We start from the raw sequence: 19,647 nt of genomic DNA, 5'->3' as shown, positions 1-19,647 counted from the left end.
AAAAAAAAAAAAAAGAAAAGAATGGACCGTCACTCTGGTCTTCAGGAAGCATCGCTAGATCTTGCTCCTGAATCATCCATGAATAAATAGGTGTGATGTCATTGTACCCTTGTCTAGTGCCAAGTGCCCGAGATGACTTAGAATATAAAGACAATGACAAAGACACAATTTAACCAACAGAAATTATATTATTATGCACTGAAACATTCATTCATTTCAACAAATACCCAAAGTACTATTCCAAGCCCTGGGAATAAGATAGTGAAACCCCTGGCCTCATGGAGGAAAGACCTCTTGTCATTAGACGTAACTGATGGAATCATCTCCCACTCAACAAACATGGGACTTAGAGTCATCTTAGGGAAAAAGAATGAAAATAACTACTTGATAAACACTGGCCCCAATGTGCCATGCTGGTTCTGTGCCAAATGCATGGCATGTATCATTCATGCTCGCAGTGGACAGAGCTCTGCCGTGAGCAGTGCTGTTAGACACATTTTACAGACTGAGAAACTGAGGCTCAAGGAGGTTAAATCCCATACTCAAGTTTCCACAGTGAATAAGTGGTAAAGTCAGGAATGGCTTGATACCTGGGCTCTTAAATCTTACTTAGGTCACCGCCATGGATTCCGACTGGCTGTGGAGAGAAGTTGAACCCTGCCCAGCCTATGCTGCCAAATCACCCCAATGTGTGTCTTTTCCTCTGCTAAGAAACCACGAATGACTCAGATTTTATTTAGGAGGCCAAGTCTTTAGCTGAGAGTTAAAGTCTCTTAAGACTTAGTCTTAACTGAGCTTTCTATTAATAGCTTCACCTCCTACACGTGGGCCGGCAGGGCTTCTCGTCCCTTCCTGAACAGCTTTGCTGCTGCTCCAGTCCCGTACCTGTTTGCTCCCAACACATGTCTCCCTCTCTGCCGCCAGCAGCTGTTGAGAACCCCAAAACCCCCATTCAGGGCCATCTGGGAACGCAGCCCCTCTGTGAGGCTTGTCCCAACCCACAGCCCCACCCCCAGGAAGATGTGATCTGAGCTCTGAAACCACTCAGCTTTACCACTGCTCGGATGTTCGCTTCCATTAACATAATTGACTCATCTTACTTCCTGCCTGCGATTCTCACAGCACTTAGTCTGGTGCCTTTGCTGACTGAGTCAGGTTTACCTATGATTTCCAGTAAACAATAAAGTAGAGGAATATGCCACATTATTAAGAGTTATCTTTTTTTTTTTTTGAGACAGAGTCTGGCTCTGTTGCCCGGGCTAGAGTGCCGTGGCGTCAGCCTAGCTCACTGCAACCTCAAACTCCTGGGCTCAAGCGATCCTCCTGCCTCAGCCTCCCAAGTAGCTGGGACAACAGGTACAGGTACCATGCCCGGCTAATTTTTTCTATTTTTAGTAGAGACGGGGTCTTGCTCTTGCTCAGGCTGGTCTCAAACTCCTGACCTCAAGCAATCCTCTGGCCTACCAGAGTGCTAGGATTACATGTGTGAGCCATGCTCCTAGACTATTAAGATATCTTACTTTCATCACCGCCAATTCTTCATTCACCTTACAAGTTCTCCCATATATTCCAAATCACGTATGTGCTCAAAACATCCGAGCACACTGTAACGTAAAAGACTTGTGCAGGCAGTGGAAATGCAAGGCTGCACATCAGTGGTCCTAAGGCAGGGGGACTGTTCTGTGGGTCAGGTTGCCAGAGAGAAACGCTTCAGCTGGGGTCTATCTTTAGAGAGAATCTAAAGACAGAAGGCATTTAAAAGCTTTGGGCATTATTACCATTTTTCGAAGGGAGATAAAATCATCAGCTCTCTTTCTGATAAGACTGCACTGGAGAACATAGTTCTGATTTGGGGTCCTTTGATTTAGGAGTTGGCCATGCCCAGGTCCACACCTTAGCTGGCCTGTGGACAAGACACTGACCACGAATCAAAGCGATATTCACCAGTGGACACAATGCCCATCGGAGACCTGGCACTCCAAGCACACACCCTGAGGACCTCTGCCTCGAGTGTGCCGTGGGGGCAGTCACAGACCCCCAGCTCCAGAAACGAGGCCTGCGCCCTCACCTACCTACAGCCAACACAGCAAGGCAGTAACAGGCAGGTGTGACTCACCGGGGGACACGCGAGTGCTAAAGCAGAGTTTCTAAATAATACCTCCTCAAAACTTTAAAATAACTACGAGTGGAACTGGAATGTTCCTAACGCAAAGAAACGGTAAATGGCTGAGGTGGTGGATACCTCAATCACCCTGCTTTGATTAATTCATGTTGTATGCCTGTAGCAAAACATCACATGTACCCTGTAAAGATATACAACTATTACGTACCCATAATTAAAAAGAAAAAAATATTAAGGTGGGATATACTGAAATGTAATTTCCTGTAATGTTGAAACAAGAATTTCCACTCATTCTTACCAAACTTTGCCTTAATTTCTAAATTTATAAAACTGCAGATTATCTTAGAAAAAGACTGGGCTGAGTTTACCAAATCTGTGAAGTAACCACTATACCTAGAGTGCAAGAATTATTTTTAGTCCAGTTCTTACCTTGATCCAATGACATCAAATAGATGTTGCCAGCGATCGTTGATTTTGTTGAGCTTGTCGTCGATCTCAGAAGCTCTTGTTTTGTTGCTGGCCTTGATCAACTGGTCACCCATCTGCTTTAACTGTAACTTATTTTCACTAAACAAGTTTATCTCTTCCATGCAGTCCTGGCAAAGGCATCAAAATACAAAGCCTGGATTGTTACCAAAAATTCATTTCTTTTCCAGCCACACAGAGCGGCCTTTTGACATTAAAAAAAAAAAAAAAAAAAAAAATTCTCATACCTTTTAATGCAACTCTTCAGTGAGTAGCTAAAAAGTCAAGCAACACCCCACAGGTAAATGTGAAATATGCAAGGCAGTAGTTACTTTCTTAATTCAAAAGCCCTTCTGGTGGCCTGTGTGTTGTCCCAGCTATTTGGGAGGCCAAGGTGAGAGGACCACTTGAGCCTATGAGTTTGATACCAGCCTGGGCCACATAGCAAGACCTCGTCTCAATTTAAAACAAACAAACAAAAAAAATCAGAAATAAGGCTCTTAGTTAAAAAATAAGAAAGAAAAATAAAGCCGCTTTGTTTCCTCTCACAGATTTCTTCTAATCTAACCTATTGGGAGCTGAGGACAACCGAGCATAACTAAATTAGCCTGATATCAGTGAAAGTCCTTCTGAGGTTTGACTGAGTAGTGTTTTGGGTGACTGCAGCAAGAATGTTTTCATTATCTTTCCCTGTAATTAGTGACTGTTTTAAAATTATGAGCCTCGGCAGGGCGCGGTGGCTCACGCCTGTAATCCTAGCACTCTGGGAGGCCAAGGCGGGCGGATTGTTTGAGCTCAGGAGTTCGAAACCAGCCTGAGCAAGAGCAAGACCCTGTTCTCTACTAAAAAAAAACAATAGAAAGAAATTAATTGGACAACTAAAAAATATATAGAAAAAATTAGCCAGGCATGGTGGCACATGCCTGTAGTCCCAGCTACTCGGGAGGCTGAGGCAGAAGGATCGCTTGAGCCCAGGAGTTTGAGGTTGCTGTGAGCTAGGCTGACGCCACAGCACTCTAGTCCGGGCAAAAGAGTAAGACTCTGTCTCAAAAAAAAAAAAAAAAATTATGAGCCTCATTCCTGTCAGCCTCTCCCCTTTGGCAAAGGGAGGTCCTTAGCAACGACTAGAGAAACCGTAACCCTCCCTAACCCTAACTGAGGGGCATGAACTAATGTTTAAGGAGATGTGAACCCCCTTTCGGGCCAGACTTCCTGAGACAAAGCAACCTCTTCAGTACCATGCCCACCTAGAATGGTCTCATACTTCCCATCCTCTGGAATCTTCTCCTTTCCAACTTTTCTCTCAGAAGGATCAAACATAGTGAAAAAGTCCCTCTGAATTTCTAAAATGCTCCTGGGAACACACCTGTAATGTTCTACCTCTTTGGGTCTGGAAGAGAGGAGGGCAGAGAATTCCCTGGCTGTCATATCTGCATCCGCCCGGGCACTCCTCGGCTCACCTTCTGTAACTTTTCAATCATTTCTTCGATGCTAATATCCACTGTCTGTAGAACTTTGTTCTCCATCTGCACCAGCCATGCACACAACTCTTTATTTTTTTCATTGAATACGATCCACGAGTTGAGTCTGTCTTCGATCTCCTGTTTGCGTATGGCCACCTGTGAGTGAAAATGCATTTGGCGGCTGGGCACAGCTCAGGAAGGAAAGCACCCCCACCTCTCCCCCGCATCAAAAGGACTGCGCATTTCATTCATTGTAATCAATACCTCTATAGACTTAAACCTCTAAGTTTCCACCTTTTAAAAACGTAAGTTCCTTACACGTACTCTGATAAATGTCGTAAGAAGTAATGACTTTCTGAAGTGTACCTGACTGAACGGACTGAGTTTTACCCAATACATATCTATTACTATCAGGTTATATTAAAAATTAGAAAGAGGAAAGGCTAGATGAGTATATTAAGCATCACCCAAATTCCTTTTGGTCTTGTTCTTTCAATGTGCATTAATTGACTGCTTACTACATGCTAATTTATAACTTTATGATCCAAATCCTTTCCCTTCTAACAACTGATTAAGTCCTTATACTTACGTAAGGTTAATGTCCTATCTATTTAATTTAAAAACTATAATGCAGATACAATGTAAAGCAAATATTTGTAATACAAATTGACCGGGAAAATTAAAGTCATTTAAATATTCTAGTATTGTACTTCAAAACAAAGTAAAATAAAACAAAAACCAAAACAATGCATATAGCCCATTTAATCTACCTTCCCATTATGCACTGTGGCTTTTGGATGGAAATCGTGGAAATGTCACCGAAAACTGGTCTGCAGTAAGCAGGCTGACCCCAAAGTACCCAATGCTCTATTATGCAAAAGCAACCCCTAAGCTGACATCAGTCGGCAAAGCATCCTCTTCTTTAAAGGTTTAAAATTACTTAAATAAATATAAACGTAAATAATGCAAATCAGTCTTATTAAATGTACAAAAGTATTCTCAGGTTTTAAAAATCTTTAGAATCTCAGAGTTAAAAGGGTTCTTTCAGTAAAGTTTTAATACTCCACTTTATAGACAGGAAAACCAAAGTTGAACTCCCTGAGATTTTCCGGCTATGTACAAAAAAGACTCTGCTCTTTTCAGAGTGAGGCAAAAATACTGAATACTTAGACATCCTACCCAGACAAATGTATTAAAAAGGCTTGAAAAACTATCCCTAAAAAAAAAGTTTTGTGTTTCTATTCCTTGAGGCATTTATTTATCTTAGCTTTAAAAAATCCTGCCATTTTGCACAGCGCCATTCTGATTGATTTCACAACGGTAACAATTAGGAATATCTGGGCTCCAGTCTCCAGGTCTACCTTAACTTTTAGGATACTTTTCATATATTCTAAATATTTTCTTTTATATGAATTTTGAATAAAAATTCTAAAAGGATATTTACAATTAGAGTACATTATAAATATCAAATACTAAAATCAAGAAGGAAAAAGTAGCTGAATTTCAACTTTTTAAATACATCTGTTAATTCACAAAAATGAGATTAAAGACTCTTCCTAAGAATTATGCGTTCTTTAAACAAAGATCTTTAAGACTATTTGAACCCTTTAATTCCATCCCGATCCTGTCACAGACATACATTGTATAATACTCTAACCACAATTCCATTCTTAATAAGTAGAAGTCATCTGCTGAGATACTAAATGTAGCCATTGATCATTTCTTTTAGAGAGTTTTAGAAACAAACTATTTGAAATAAACATCAGATTGCCTGTGAATGCAGAGTTCTCCCATGCCTGAGGGCACGAAGTTAAGACTCCAGCAGCGAGGCCCAGAAGATACCCCCTAGTAAGGCGGAAAAGAGACCTTCTTCACTGAGTCCTGGTTCTAATAAACGGATTAGTACTTGTCACCTACACAAGCCAGAGAGCAGAAAGCAGAGTCCACACATCTGATCAGAATTGCAATTTCTGTCCCCACTTCAGGTGACTTTTTAAAAAGGTCATTAAAAGCATGCAAACTTCCAGCATTTACTGCTGGAGAAACAAAAGGGTCAAATCTCTTAAACCATGTTGCTGCCTTCTAAAGGAACAGCACTGGCCACAGGTCCCACTGAAAAGGGCTTCTGGTTCAATGAAATTAAGCTCCTTTCTACTTTGTCCCTCAGAGACATTTCAGTCAATTCCAAAACAGCCGTGCCCTGCAGTGAACTGACTTACTCTTAAGCAGAGGTCCTCCCATTGTCTGTGCAAATGCTCTGTCTGCTCCTTCAAAACCATCACGTCCTCCACAAGAATGTGCCGGGTTAAGTCTGCCTTCATAGTCTGAAGTTCTTTCAAGTTCTGAGTCCAGTTAGCCAAAGACTTCTCTAGTTCCTGCATTTAAACACAAGGGGGAAAAAAAGCCTTCAACTCAAGCTGCTGTTGTTTCCAAACCTGTAGGCTAATCCTTTGATTAGACTCTGGGGGAGGGGCGGCCGGGACAAGGGGAGGGAACTTCTGAATGAGAAACAGCCCAGGCCAGCGCCTGCGGTTATGGTTGGCCAGTGCCTCGACCACCTTTTTCTCAAAGCAAAAACTCTTTCCTACTTTTATTTTTATTTCCTCAGGTAGTTCAGAGTTCTATATAATTACTTCTATTTTAAAGTCATGTAAGTTTTTACCCTTATTTAGAGAATGGTATATTTGGAGTCTAATAACAATCTCACGCACGCACACATTTTTAATTCTGAAACTATGTTACAGATAGATTGTATAAAGTGTGATTTCCCATTTTTTTAAAAAATGCCTAAGAAATGCACTGGTGCTACTGTGGCAATCACAGAACAGCAACAACTTTCAGCTTTCTCAGAAGAGAAATCATTACGTACGTGAAATTTTGTTGCTTAGTTTTAGTCTCACGACTCATTCCAGTGAAGTTGGTGAGAGCAGATTCTTCAGTGGAACACCGTGGACAGCTGCACTGCACAGGGGGGCAGCTTGTAAGCCAAGGTATACCCCTAGATAACCTGCAACTAGAGACCTGGGAAACCGCCACGCTTCGTACAGGGTTTGCCGGTCAGGTGCCAAGAAGCTGAGCCCGTCCAGGGCCCTGCTCAGAGGTGCTGGCTCTGATGCCTGCACAGGAGGCAGGAGTGTTTAAGTTACCCAGAGCCAGGTTTCAATCAATTCGGTTTGGATACTCACAATACCAACAATCAAAAAGTGTATAACATTTGAATACGGACATTTTTATGATTCTTAATAAACATTGTCAAATTGTGTCCTCAAAGGAATGACTGTTTCCATTTCTCTACATAGTTTTTGGTGTTTTTTTTTATACATTTAGGGTACAAGTTTAATATGTGGAATGATTCTTAGTTATTCTTTAAATTTGCATTTTTTTAAATTACTAGCCTAGAATGCTACCCACCCCTTTACCCTGATGCTGCCACAAAATGTTTAGTTAATTCCTATTGAAACGATCCGATCTCAATCACAAAGCTAACTCCTCAGAGGAGCCTTCTCTGAGTCACTGGGCAAGGCTGGGACTCCTGTTTTACGCTCTCACTGCCCAGTTCTTGTGCTCTCTTGACATGCACCATGCTTATGGTTATTGACATACACATGTATGTGTGCATATGGTGTGGCTATCTGGTTAACAACTGTCTTTCTGGTAGACTGTCATGCCGGCAGGTACAGTGACAATCCTGCTCGCCAGTGCAGCACCCAGCGCCTACCACTGTGCCTGGTGCATAGTAAGTCCTCAGATATAAAAATGCCTGATTAAAAGGAAAGCAATTTGGTAGTATGTACCAAGAGCCTTAAAATGTGCATAAATATTAAGTGAAAAAAGCAAGAGGTCAAACAATATATAGAGTGAGGTCTACTGTGGAATTTTATTACAACTGATGATTGCAATTTGTACAAACATATCAAAAACCATGCTTATCTTTAAATTAAAATGCCCCAGATTTGCTACCAAACCAATTGCAAAAGAGAACAAGTCAGCCAGATAAGTTTCCTTTATCTTCACTTAACCAGATAAATTGCCTGTACAGCAACAATACCTGGAAATTTCCAATTGTTTATGTAACATGTGATATAAAACTTCCATAAAGCAGTGCATTGCACAGGCCTGCACTGGACTCTCTGCAACAGCAGGACAGCACTGAAGGCTTTACCTGTGGACTCAATCACCAGTGGGACTGTCCAGTCCCATTTCTCTGTACTACCAATTGGGTAAAAGGACTGAAAAAGGAATAGGTGTATACCTAAATGTTGGCCTGAATATGCATAGTGTATCTTTGGAAGAATACATAACAAATTTGTAACATAAATTACTTCTGTGGAGAAGAAATCATAAGAGAAAAATTTATCACATATAACTTTTGCACCTTCTGAATGTTGAACCATGTGACTATATTACTTATTCAAAAATTTAAACATTAAAACTGTCCCAAGGACTCAATCTTCCAACAAGTTTTATGAACATTGATGTCCACTGTAGCAATTTTTATAATAGTGGAGTTAGAAAATAGATATTAATATAAATCCATCTATCTATCCATCTAGAGAGCACTCAGTTATCCCACACACATCAACTTGGCCGTTATGGGAACACAGAGGAGGAAAGGAAAGCTCAGACTGGTCCAGTGCCTACATATCTCCCCCGCAGGTGTGTCAGGGATGATACACACTGTCGTAGACGGGCTTCAGGTTACTTGGGATCTTTCTGGAATATGGTCATGGGTAGAATGAGCTCAATGCTCTTTGCCTCTGCCCGATTCTTTCCACTGATAGATGGGTTGCCGAGGCTATGAAAGCCGAAAGGATTCCACTGGAAACTGAGAAGTGTGATACTTGAGAAAAATTATGACTGTTCAAGGGTTCTTATTTCACATTCTGCACAGGTTTCTAGACTTTATAGACGGAAACTCTCTATGTCACTGAGGGCATGACTCCAATTTCTCTCATTTGTTACCCAAGTCGTGATCTAAACCAAATGATATAGAGATGGTAAACTCTGGAAAATTACGGATAGGAATTTTCTTAACCTAATAAAGGCATCAATTAACACATGACCAGCAAATATCACACTTAATGGTGAAATGTTAAAATCATTTTCTTTAAAATCAGGAACGGCATGAAGGAGCCAGCTGTCAATACTCAACATTGTTCTGGAGGCACTGACCAGTGTAGGAAGAAGAGGAGTATAAGGATAAAAAGGAAAAAAAAATCATCCTTATTGACAGATGATGATTAACCCTAAAGAATAAACAAATTATTGGAATTAACCAGAGATTAGCAAAATGGTTGAATATGAGATGAATATATAAAAATCAATTATATTTCTAGGCCCTAACAATAATCAGTTAGAAAATATAATTAGAAAAAGGCAGTATTTTCAATAGTTTTAAAAATATTACACTAAGATAAACACAACAAAATATGAACAATAAAGGAAATTATAGAACATTATTGAAAACCATTAAATATAACCAATGGGGAAAAATATACCGTATTCATGAGAAGTATTCAAAATTTTTCTCCCAAGTTAATCTATAAATTCAATGCAATTCCATTAAAACTCTTTGGGACTTTTCATGGTTTGGTAAGCTGCTTGTAAAAGTTGTGGAAGATCAAAGACCCAAGGACATCCATACTAATGTGGGAGAATAAGGTGTTATCACACTTGAAATGAAGATTTCTTATAATGAAGCACAGTTATCAAGACAGTTTGATACTAAAGTCGAGATAAACAGACCAATGCAACAGAGAACCAAGAAACAAATCCTGTATATATGGAAACTTGATATGTGACAGTAGGCACCTGGACAATTAGCTATCCATATGAACAAAATTAAAAAACGGATTTTTGTTTTAAAACATATGCAAAAATAAATTCTTCAGTGAATAAAGATGTAAATGTAAAAAGCAAAACTTGAAAACTTTCAGAAGGAAATGTAAGCATGTATTTTATGACTTTAGTATGGAGAGTTCCCAAAGGAAGCAGAAAGTATAAATCATACAGGAAAATGTTGATAAATTCATCTACATTAAAATAACAACAACGAAAAAATCCTTTGTTCTCCAGCAACACCAAGAAAAAGGATAAAAACGACTCTCAGATGGGAGATGATGTTTGTAATATATATACTCAACAGCAGGGTAGTATTTAGATTAAATAAATGGCTCCTTCAAATCAGTATGACAAAGATAAATAACACAATGGAAAAATCAGCAAAAGATATAAATAGGCAATTCACAGAAGGGCAAACCTGACAGGGCAATAAACCTGAAAAAATGCTCAACTGATTAATAAACTCTGATGAAATACTATCTCACACCTCTCAGACTAGCAAAAGCTAAAAAAAATCTGACAATACCAAGTGACTGGAGAGGGGATATATAAATTGTTTTATTAATATATTCCTATAATGCATACTATACAGCGGTGAGAATGGATGAGCTATAGGTATCAACACTGAAGACTCAAAATCATAACGATTATGTCTATAATCCTAGCACTTTGGGAGGCTAAGGTGGGAGAACTGCTTGAGGCCAGGAGTTCAAGACCAGCCTGAGCAACACACAGAGACCCCACCTCTACAAAAAATAGGAAAAAAAAAATCAACTGGGTGTGGTGGCACGCCTGTAGTCCCAGCTACACTCGGGAGGCTGAGGCAGGAAGATCTTTTGAGCCTGGGGTGTTTGAGGTTGTAGGGAGCTGTGATGATGCTGCTGCACTCCACCCCAGGGCAACAGAGTGAGTCCCTGCCTCAAAAAACAAAAAATCATAATGAGGGGGAAAGGTTGCATTCCATGTGCTATATCATATCTGCTTATATAAAGTTTAAAAACAGAAAACGCTTCTAAATTTCCTTGAGAGCTATACTTACATGTACTAAAACTATGAAGAAATGCATAAATGATGAACACCAAATTCAAGGTTGCAGACATCTGGGGGAGGGGAAGTACACTGCAGATCACCTGAACTGTGTTTGTAATGCTTTATTTACTCAGCTGGGTGATGGTTTCATGGCAGTTTGTAATATAATTTGTAATGCCTTTTCGCACATTTAAAATTTTTACAAGAAAAAAGATATAGGGGGGAAGGACACTAATTTCCAGCACAGCTTGAAGTGTGAAACTATCCATTTCTTCCCAATTTTTTGAATTTGATCCCTTAAGTCACTGAAGGAAGAAAAAAATTTAAAAGACCACTCTAGTAGGCTCTCAATGTTTTTTAAACACCAAACCTGCAGATAGGAAAGAAATGCAGGAAGTTACTGACCTGGAGTTTTACTGGTCCAAATTCCTATCCATAAGTTTGCCTTGTCTTCTGCAAAGGCCTCAAATATCCAGGAATTTTTGCTAGTATGGTATCAATTAAGCAGAATATAGTTTGGAAGCTTGTATAAAAATGTTATACTTAAGCAAAAAACTCAACCGACTGGCTTTAAAAAAAAACTTAAATTCTTTAGTCATACTTTATTTTTAAAGGCAAGGTCATTTGATGAGGGAACAGCTTTTATGGTAATCTCAGAGGCCACATCTTATATTACAGAGGAGGAACAGAGGGAGAAAGGATCCGAAGGAGAAAACCCCCAAGAGCTTACGGAGTGAGTATTTGCAAAAGTCCTTCTCATTTTCCAATAAGGATCACAAAAATTATCAATTCTAATTCCTTCAGAGACCAGGATGTTATGTTAGAAGACAGAGAAAATTGAACATGAAAACTCAGTTTCAGCACAGAAATAGGTGAACCAGTACTTCAGAAAACAGCTAAGTGATTATCTTGACCGCAAGTTCAGATTTCCATACCTTAATCAGCTCTTTTTCATTATGGAGGTCCTCATGAAGTTCCGGAAGAGGATTTTTACTTCGTGCCTTTAAAACTTGAAGCTTGCTTTTCAACTCCTTAATTTTCTTTTCACACTGGTCCCAGGTCTATTTGAAAACAGTATTAAGACTGGTAAGTACTTTTCTCATTAGAATGGACAGTACACATAGCTCATTTAAACCATGTAATCTTTCCAGGAAGTGTGTTTTTACAAATCACATGGAAACCCAGCTCCTCGTCTTGAGTAGCCTGTGGTCTAGCAGAGCAGCAGGACGCAACATGACTCGATGCCTCTTTGTGGCCGTACCGCGGCTCACTTCAACCACTGGGTTGGCCTCTCCTTGAAAATATTTCTTCCTCTCTGCCCCTATCCCTCATCTATCCAATCTTATTTCTATTTTACTTTTGGAAAAGTTCACCTCTAAAAGGCTACTGAAGGACTGATTGTTAACAGTCGTGGGCGTATGCTTTAAAAGCACTCAACCACTTTCCTTGTCTTCTTTTCCAATGTCAGCCCCCTGCTGGTCCTCTTCCCCTTGCTACAGCTTGGCTACAAAGCACTTTCAACTTTATTAACTCATTGTAATTATAATAATTTTAGGAGACAGCCTGGGCAAGTATTATCACATTTAAAACAGGAAAACTAAGGCTCAGAGAAAAATGACGAGCCCACAGATGTGAGGTTAAAAGCCTAGTCGAGGATTGACCATCTCTTTTCCTCAAACCTTACACTACTGAGCAAATAGGCGCCTGCGTTTTCAAGTTCAGGATATTTATATTTGATTCTTAGGATAAGTTTCTACTGCTGAGGTTACTAAAAGTAGACAAACACACAATGAAACACCATTCTATTCCTCAGCATAGCTGACAGCTAAACATGTCTGGGTTGGACTAATTCTACAGTAACACCTCACTTAAGGGGAGGCCGCTTGTCTAGCAACATCAACTATCTGGAACTCGACTAAGAAGAAATCAAAGAGAGAAGCAAAACTTTGAGTCCTTGTATCTCCCACCAAACTGTTTATGTATTTACCGTTATGCTTTACAAACATGGCAGATGCCCAACAAATGTTTGCTAGTTAATGAATTTCATACAGTCTATATACCAAAAAAAATTCGGACACTTTATTGACAGGAGAGACCCTCAGGCCCTAACTCAGCATATATTTACTCTTAATTCAGAAAAATATCTCTGCCAAGCTTGACTATAGAGGAGAGTGAGCTATAAGGAGTAGGTAAGCTCAGAGAAATAAAAAGTAAAGAGAGACAGCTTAACATTAAGAGGAAAGAAAGAAAAACCATAAAAACCACCTCAGAACTCAGCACAGCAGTGCCAGGTGGGCTATGGGTTTAACGCAGCTCAGAACCCTTTAGAAAAACTTGCTTTTTTAGCATAACAAAACCATAATGATTTTCCCAATAATGACTCAAAATCAAACATTTTGGTTCTTAAAGGTATAATCATAAATTATCAGGGAAATTCACTTATGTGGAAAAGTGCATTCTCTGATGATAGCACAAAAATGCAGTATCTCTGGGTTTATTTTCATATATTAAACCCAAGGAAAGACTGTACGTGGAACATTAGCTTTGTGTATTGAACTTCTATCGAACATGGAAAAGTTTCCTGTTTCATAGAGGTAAGTATCTTATCCCAGATCCATGGTTCTCAAAAAAACCAAGGGAAATATAATATCTTAATCTTAACAGAATCATACATATTTATGTACTTAACATTGAGCTTTTTCACTGCTCTATTATCATTTCACATTAAGTAACTGGCATGACTCATGGATTAGTAGAACGTGAGTTGGAAAACCCATGATACTGTGATTTCCCCAAATCATTCCCATTTTCACACAGCAAACAAAAATCATATATACCGACTTTGCATACCATGAGTGGAAAAGTAAGTGGTGAGTTTACCTCTGCAGTGCTCTGAAATTGCTTAATCATCTCTGCTAGTTGGAGCTTTGTGTCCTTCCAGTTGTCTTGAAGTTGACTGATTCTCTCGTGAACTGACTCTTTAGTTTCCAGGTTAGTTGTGTGCAGTAACTTTTCCCCAGTTTCCAAGGTTAGTGAATAGGTAGTCTGCCATCTCTGAAAATGGATTTCTTTATTCTAAAAAAAAAAAAAAAAAAGTGATTTGCTTAAGTTTCTGATGTGATCAAAATGTGATTGTGTATGTTTTCTTCAAAGCTTTCCTAAAGTGTTAAAATAGATATAAATTGGACAGATCTGGTCAGAATGCACACACTCATTCACATTAGTGACTAATGTTTTACATCAAGTAGACAAGCATACCACCAAATGAAGTGTTCTGAAAATAACTGCCAAAGATTGGTGAGATAAGATTCTTAGTGTAAGGATTAGAAGCACGGAGAAATATTTAAAATTACTGTAGGCACATAAACATGTACATCGATGTATGCACTGAAGGGACAGCTTTAAAAAATTCTATCTGAATATCATGTAGGCTTTTCTTTAAACAGATTGAAACTAGTTATTTATAATACAAAAGTGAACTAAAAATTTTTTAGTTGATTCATACTTCCCAAAGCATTTGATTTTAGGGGGAAAAAATTAAAATTTTTTCTGTTCTAAATATGAGTTCTTTCATCTTCAAACTTCTCCAGGGAGACATAATGTAGGCATTTTCCAAACTGGAAGCTGACAAACAACAAGAGCACTAATTTACAAAGATGTTTTTCAGAAGACCGGAGATCATCCAAATCCAAAGGGGAAAAGCAGAATACACTCCCAGGAGTGGCACTCAAATAAGAGAAACAGCAACGCAACGACCACACTCACTCCACACCCATCCTTCCAACATACTGTGCTGCTTGACTTGGCCACTTGGATAGGAGACCTGGTGTCCCTCCAGTCTCCCCTCGTGTGGTCAGCAGCACACTATTCACCAAGATGCTTGAGCCAAAACCTATAGTCATCCTTGGTTTAGCTTTTTCTTTACCTGCTACATCCAAACTGGTAGTGAGTCTTAGAAACTCTACCTACAAAAATATCCTTTTTTATCTCCACTGAGATCACCCTTATCTTAGCCACCATACCAACTCTCCAAGACTATTGAAATAGCTTCCTAACTGGTATGGAAGACTGTTCTTTTCATAAAATGGCCATGACAATGTTCCCAGGCCCACATGTTCTTCCAGAACCTTGCCACTCCTCATCAAACGGTGAGGTCTCTGTCCCTTCCTCTTGAATCCGCTGGCCTTGATGATTAGAGTATGGTGGAAGTGACATATGTGACTTCTGAGGCTGGGTCTAAACAGGGACATAGCTGTTCTTGGGACATGAGCCCTGGAAGTTATGAGTCACCATAAGAAGTTGGGCCACCGAAGCCTCCAAGCATCAAGACCACAGAGCGTTACCCCAAAGAGCCCCGGCTGTCCCAGTCCTGGCTGTTGGAATCTTTCCAGCCTAAGTGCCAGTCACGAGAGTGAGTGATTCTGCAGATGACACCAGCCCCAGCCACCATCTGACTGAAACTGCCTGAGACAGCCGACCTAAGCAAGAACCACCTAACTGAGCCCTGTGACACCTAGAACTACGAAAGAGAATAATGATTGCCGGGATGCAGCCATAGGTAAGTGAGATGCTGGGATTTCTACCTTTGTCTGATGAATTTTTCCTATTTACTAATTTGTCTGATTGCCCCTATGAGGTCTTCTCTTAGTCCACAGAATACGCCCAGCACTTAGGATAGTGACTGTCGAAGATCAGGTACTCAATTAATATTCGGTGACCGGATAAATGAGTGAGGAATGCACAGGATTTCAGAAGGGAGGTTTTGTTTAGCTGTCCACTTTAGGTGAAGAGTAGCTCCACAGCTCCATGGAACACACCCAGCTTCTTATTCTAATCCTGTGCTCATCAAGCAATTTTATGATGGAAATTTTTGTTACCTGGAAGAATTTGCCCTTCAAGGGTAAGCAGGACTGTCACTGTAAATTACTACACTGGTGGTCAATTTTATACATTAATCAGTGCCTTATGAGCTTGGGTGGTGGGAGTCTGTCACCCTGAACTTCCTCCATTCACTCATCACCACTCCATGCTGCCTCCTCTCACGGCCCAAGAGAGCCTCACTATTTGTGGATGAATGGTGGGTTTCTGACCCTATAAGCTAGGGACCAGGCTGTACTTGGATCACAACATCATAAAAAATGTAAAACCAGAGGTGATTGAACATCTTGCAAACGATGGCCACCCTGTGGTTCTCAGACTGCTACTACGCATGCGCTACCTTCAGCTCATGGATGAGACTTCTGGTTTGGTAGAGGCTATGGCGATCCTGGCCCTTCACTGCAGAGAGCAGGTGGCTGGTGTCGGCGAGGAAGCGGAGCAAGTCCTCCACGGAAGTGGTGAAGTACTGCCACCGCCTCACCAGCTCATCGATGTCGCCCTTCCTCTGCCGAACGCCCCGGGCAGCGCTCTGCCACCGGTCTGTGAGCTTTGAGAATTCTGAAACAAATTCTGGTCTGGGGAAAACCAGATGGTTAGAGAATCCTGTCATCAACATGTAGAAAAAACAACTATCAATGGGTAACAGAAGCTCAGATTCACTATTTATATGTACAGTTTATATGGAAAAAAAATCCCCTAACTTCTGAAAACCTGAGTAATATTCAACTTAAACATGATGGGAGCTTCGGGGTGGGGGTGGGGGCAGCATGCAGGTTGGCAAAAAGGGTTTAGCAGGAGGTATCTGCACATAACCTGGTATTTTGCCAGCATGCATGACAGCCATTCCCTTAAACAAACTGAAGCTGTCTAATATACACTATGCCAAATGCTGCATGGAAAACTAGAAAGTGGATCAACAGGAAACAAACAGGTAGGTACCTTGTAATGCTACTGATTACTTGAGCATGTACTTGACATAATTTTAGCAATAAAGAACATGTTTTATTGCAACTACTCAGCTAGTTCTTTTCCAGATAAATACTACCCTTCGCATGAGAAATAAGGCCTTTATTTATTATGGGAAAGTCATGCTTTGCCACACTGATCAAACTGAAATTAGCTTGAACTTGTTACTTCAGAGCTAGGAAGTTATGCTGAAAGAAGATTCAGGGGTATCTGGGTGGTGATGTGGAGGACAAACAATACGTATCAGGACATTTAGAGAAGTATTGAAGCGGCTGGGCCACCTCCAGGCTATCTGCCATGTGGTTCCAGCCACATGAGCGGGCTCCCTTATCACCAGCAGGCAGTGGGGGCTCTGCTCAGCTGATTGGCGCTGCCCAGTGAGCCCAACCCCATGCACACAGCATAGAGAGAAGTCCCTTCTTTCACAATTAGGACACAGCTACCTGCTGGGAACAGCAGGACTTTGAAAATTATTTTTTAAACAGCAAAATGTCACAAGGGTGAGGGTAGAGAGGAAAACATATTATAGAAGAATCATTTGGGGTAAAAACTTAGTTCACTACACTTGAGTGGGTATTTTCGAAAACTTAGGGGCTCTGACCCCACTTCCCTACCCTAGGGAAAAGTGCCACCAATGTATGGCTACACGGCAAGACCTGGTCCTAATATATAGTCAGAAGACTGGCCCCTGGTGATCTATCAACCAATGTGGCTGCAGGGTGCCAACGTGGTCCAGATTGAGGGCGGAAGGACTGCCCTGCCTGACTGCCCTGCCCCCCATATGCCTGTAACCTTCATAAGCCCAGGCAGCTTACCTCATCTCTGTTTCTGGTGTGTCCAGGAGTTGTAAGGACTGGGTGACATAAGAATCAGCAATTGTTTGGTTTACAGAAACTTCAGCTTCTAACATCTGCATGAGGCCAAATAGAAAATATCAGCTAGCAGAATTCATTTTACAAATCTGTAACTTACATTTCCTATTAGTATCTAAGCATGTAGAGGATAAGGGATGATTAATTTTTAAATTATTTGAGCCTAACTGAAAAAAATGGTTGACTATCATATCAATATCACCTATGAATATAACCTTAGAAGCAAACAGGTCTAATAACTACATCTAATGCCCATTTATTAGGCATTTATTGTTTGCTAGGCACTGTGAACAACATGCATTGTCTCATTTATTTCTCAACCTTTGGATTTAAACTCTATTATTATATCCATTTGAAGAGGAGGAAACTAAGGTATAAAGTAGTTCAGTAGGCCAGGCACCATGGCTCACACTTGTAATCCTAGCACTCTGGGAGGCTGAGGCGGGCGGATCATTTGAGCTAAGGAGTTCGAGACCAGCCTGAGCAAGAGCGAGACCCCGTCTCTACTAAAAAAAAAAAATAGAAAGAAATTAGCTGGACAACTAAAAATATGTAGAAAAAATTAGCCGGGCATGGTGGCGCATGCCTGTAGTCCCAGCTACTAGGGAGGCTGAGGCAGAAGGATCGCTGGAGCCCAGGAGTTTGAGGTTGCTGTGAGCTAGGCTGACGCCACAGCACTCTAGCCCAGGCAACAGAGTGAGACTCTGTCTCAAAAAAAAAAAAAAGAAGTTCAGTAACTTGAGGTCACTCAGCTTTTTGGCAGGGCCAATTTCATTTTCCTTGGATGATGTTAAGGTAACAATGTAGACTTAAATCAGTTACATTAAAAAGTTTTAGTGAACTAATCCTGCACATTTTTAAATGCAAGGTCTGCTTACAACCATTAGGAGTATTTTCAAACATACATCAGCACAAGCATAGGGGAAACTCCTCTGTGAAATTATTAATGCTGCAGACACAATTATACCAGGTGCTTCAATACCGTAGAGCTGCGGTCCCCAACCCCTGGGCTGGACCTGTACTGGTCTATGGCCTGTTAGGAACCAGGCTGCACAGCAGGAGGTGAGTGGCTGATGAACAAGCAAAGCTTCATCTGTATTTACAGCCCTTCCCCATCACTCGCCATTACTGCATAAGCTCCGCCTCCTGTCAGATCAGTGGCAACATTAGATTTTCATAGGAGTGTGAACCCTACTGTAAACTGTGCATGCAAGGATCTAGGTTGCGCGCTCCTTGTGAGAATCTAATGCCTGATGATCTGAGGTGGAGCTGAGGTGGTGACGCTAGCGCTGGGGAGTGGCTGCAAATACAGATTATCATTAGCAGAGAGGTTTGACTGCACAACAAATGTAATGTGCTTGAATCATCCCAAAACCTACTCCCACCCTTGATCCATGGAAAAATTGTCCTCCATGAAAACAGTCCCTGGTGCCAAAAAGGTTGGGGCCCGCTGCTGTAGAGAATTATTCAGTGAAAATGCAAAGATGAGTTGAAGTACTTTAACATGCTCTTGGTAGAATGTTGTTTGCATTCTGTGGAAGCAAAGTTGCACAAGAAGCTTCCACATACTGCAGAAAATCTAGGAGTGCTGTCACTAATAAAAGATAGTAGTGGACTAAAATGTTGAAACTTAAGAAATGTGCGAGAATTTTACAAACAATCAATTGACAACTGCATTTGCTTAAAGATATACACTGTATTTAGAGATTGATAGGTACTCCCTGTACCTATTTAAATCTACTTTATTTAAATCTATCTTTCCCTGACTCCTGCCCCAGAATGAATGGTTCAAGGGCGGCAGAGACCACGAGTTTACCTCATAGGTTTTCTGCTGTTCCAGGAGAGCTGGAAGACTGTCGGCAATATTCACTTTGAGCATCTCTTCCATCTTCTCCAAAAGTTGGACCCACTTTTCACAATAATGAAGAAACTTTTCATTCAATCCAATTCCCTGAAGCTCACTACAAAGGTTTACAACAAGCAAGACACATCCATGTAACAATGACATTCC

General features: G+C 40.6%; 1 protein-coding gene across 1 annotated transcript in view; it reads right to left on the bottom strand.

Moving 5' to 3' along the window:
• SYNE2 (spectrin repeat containing, nuclear envelope 2) overlaps positions 1 to 19,647 on the bottom strand; it is a 295,242-nt gene that overhangs the window by 32,453 nt on the left and 243,142 nt on the right. The window contains exons 89-96 of the mRNA XM_012656034.1: positions 19,453 to 19,597; positions 17,580 to 17,674; positions 16,139 to 16,373; positions 13,801 to 13,995; positions 11,856 to 11,981; positions 6,270 to 6,425; positions 4,048 to 4,206; positions 2,552 to 2,718 (exon numbers count right to left, since the gene is read on the bottom strand). Coding sequence (XP_012511488.1) covers positions 2,552 to 2,718; positions 4,048 to 4,206; positions 6,270 to 6,425; positions 11,856 to 11,981; positions 13,801 to 13,995; positions 16,139 to 16,373; positions 17,580 to 17,674; positions 19,453 to 19,597 — 1,278 coding nt within the window. The remainder of the gene's footprint in view (positions 1 to 2,551; positions 2,719 to 4,047; positions 4,207 to 6,269; positions 6,426 to 11,855; positions 11,982 to 13,800; positions 13,996 to 16,138; positions 16,374 to 17,579; positions 17,675 to 19,452; positions 19,598 to 19,647) is intronic.

Source organism: Propithecus coquereli, unplaced genomic scaffold, assembly GCF_000956105.1.
Source record: "Propithecus coquereli isolate 6110/MARCELLA unplaced genomic scaffold, Pcoq_1.0 Scaffold5, whole genome shotgun sequence".
Taxonomy (NCBI): Eukaryota; Metazoa; Chordata; class Mammalia; order Primates; family Indriidae; genus Propithecus; species Propithecus coquereli.
Note: the sequence above shows the minus strand (reverse complement) of the source record. Positions and strands in the feature narration are given on the sequence as shown.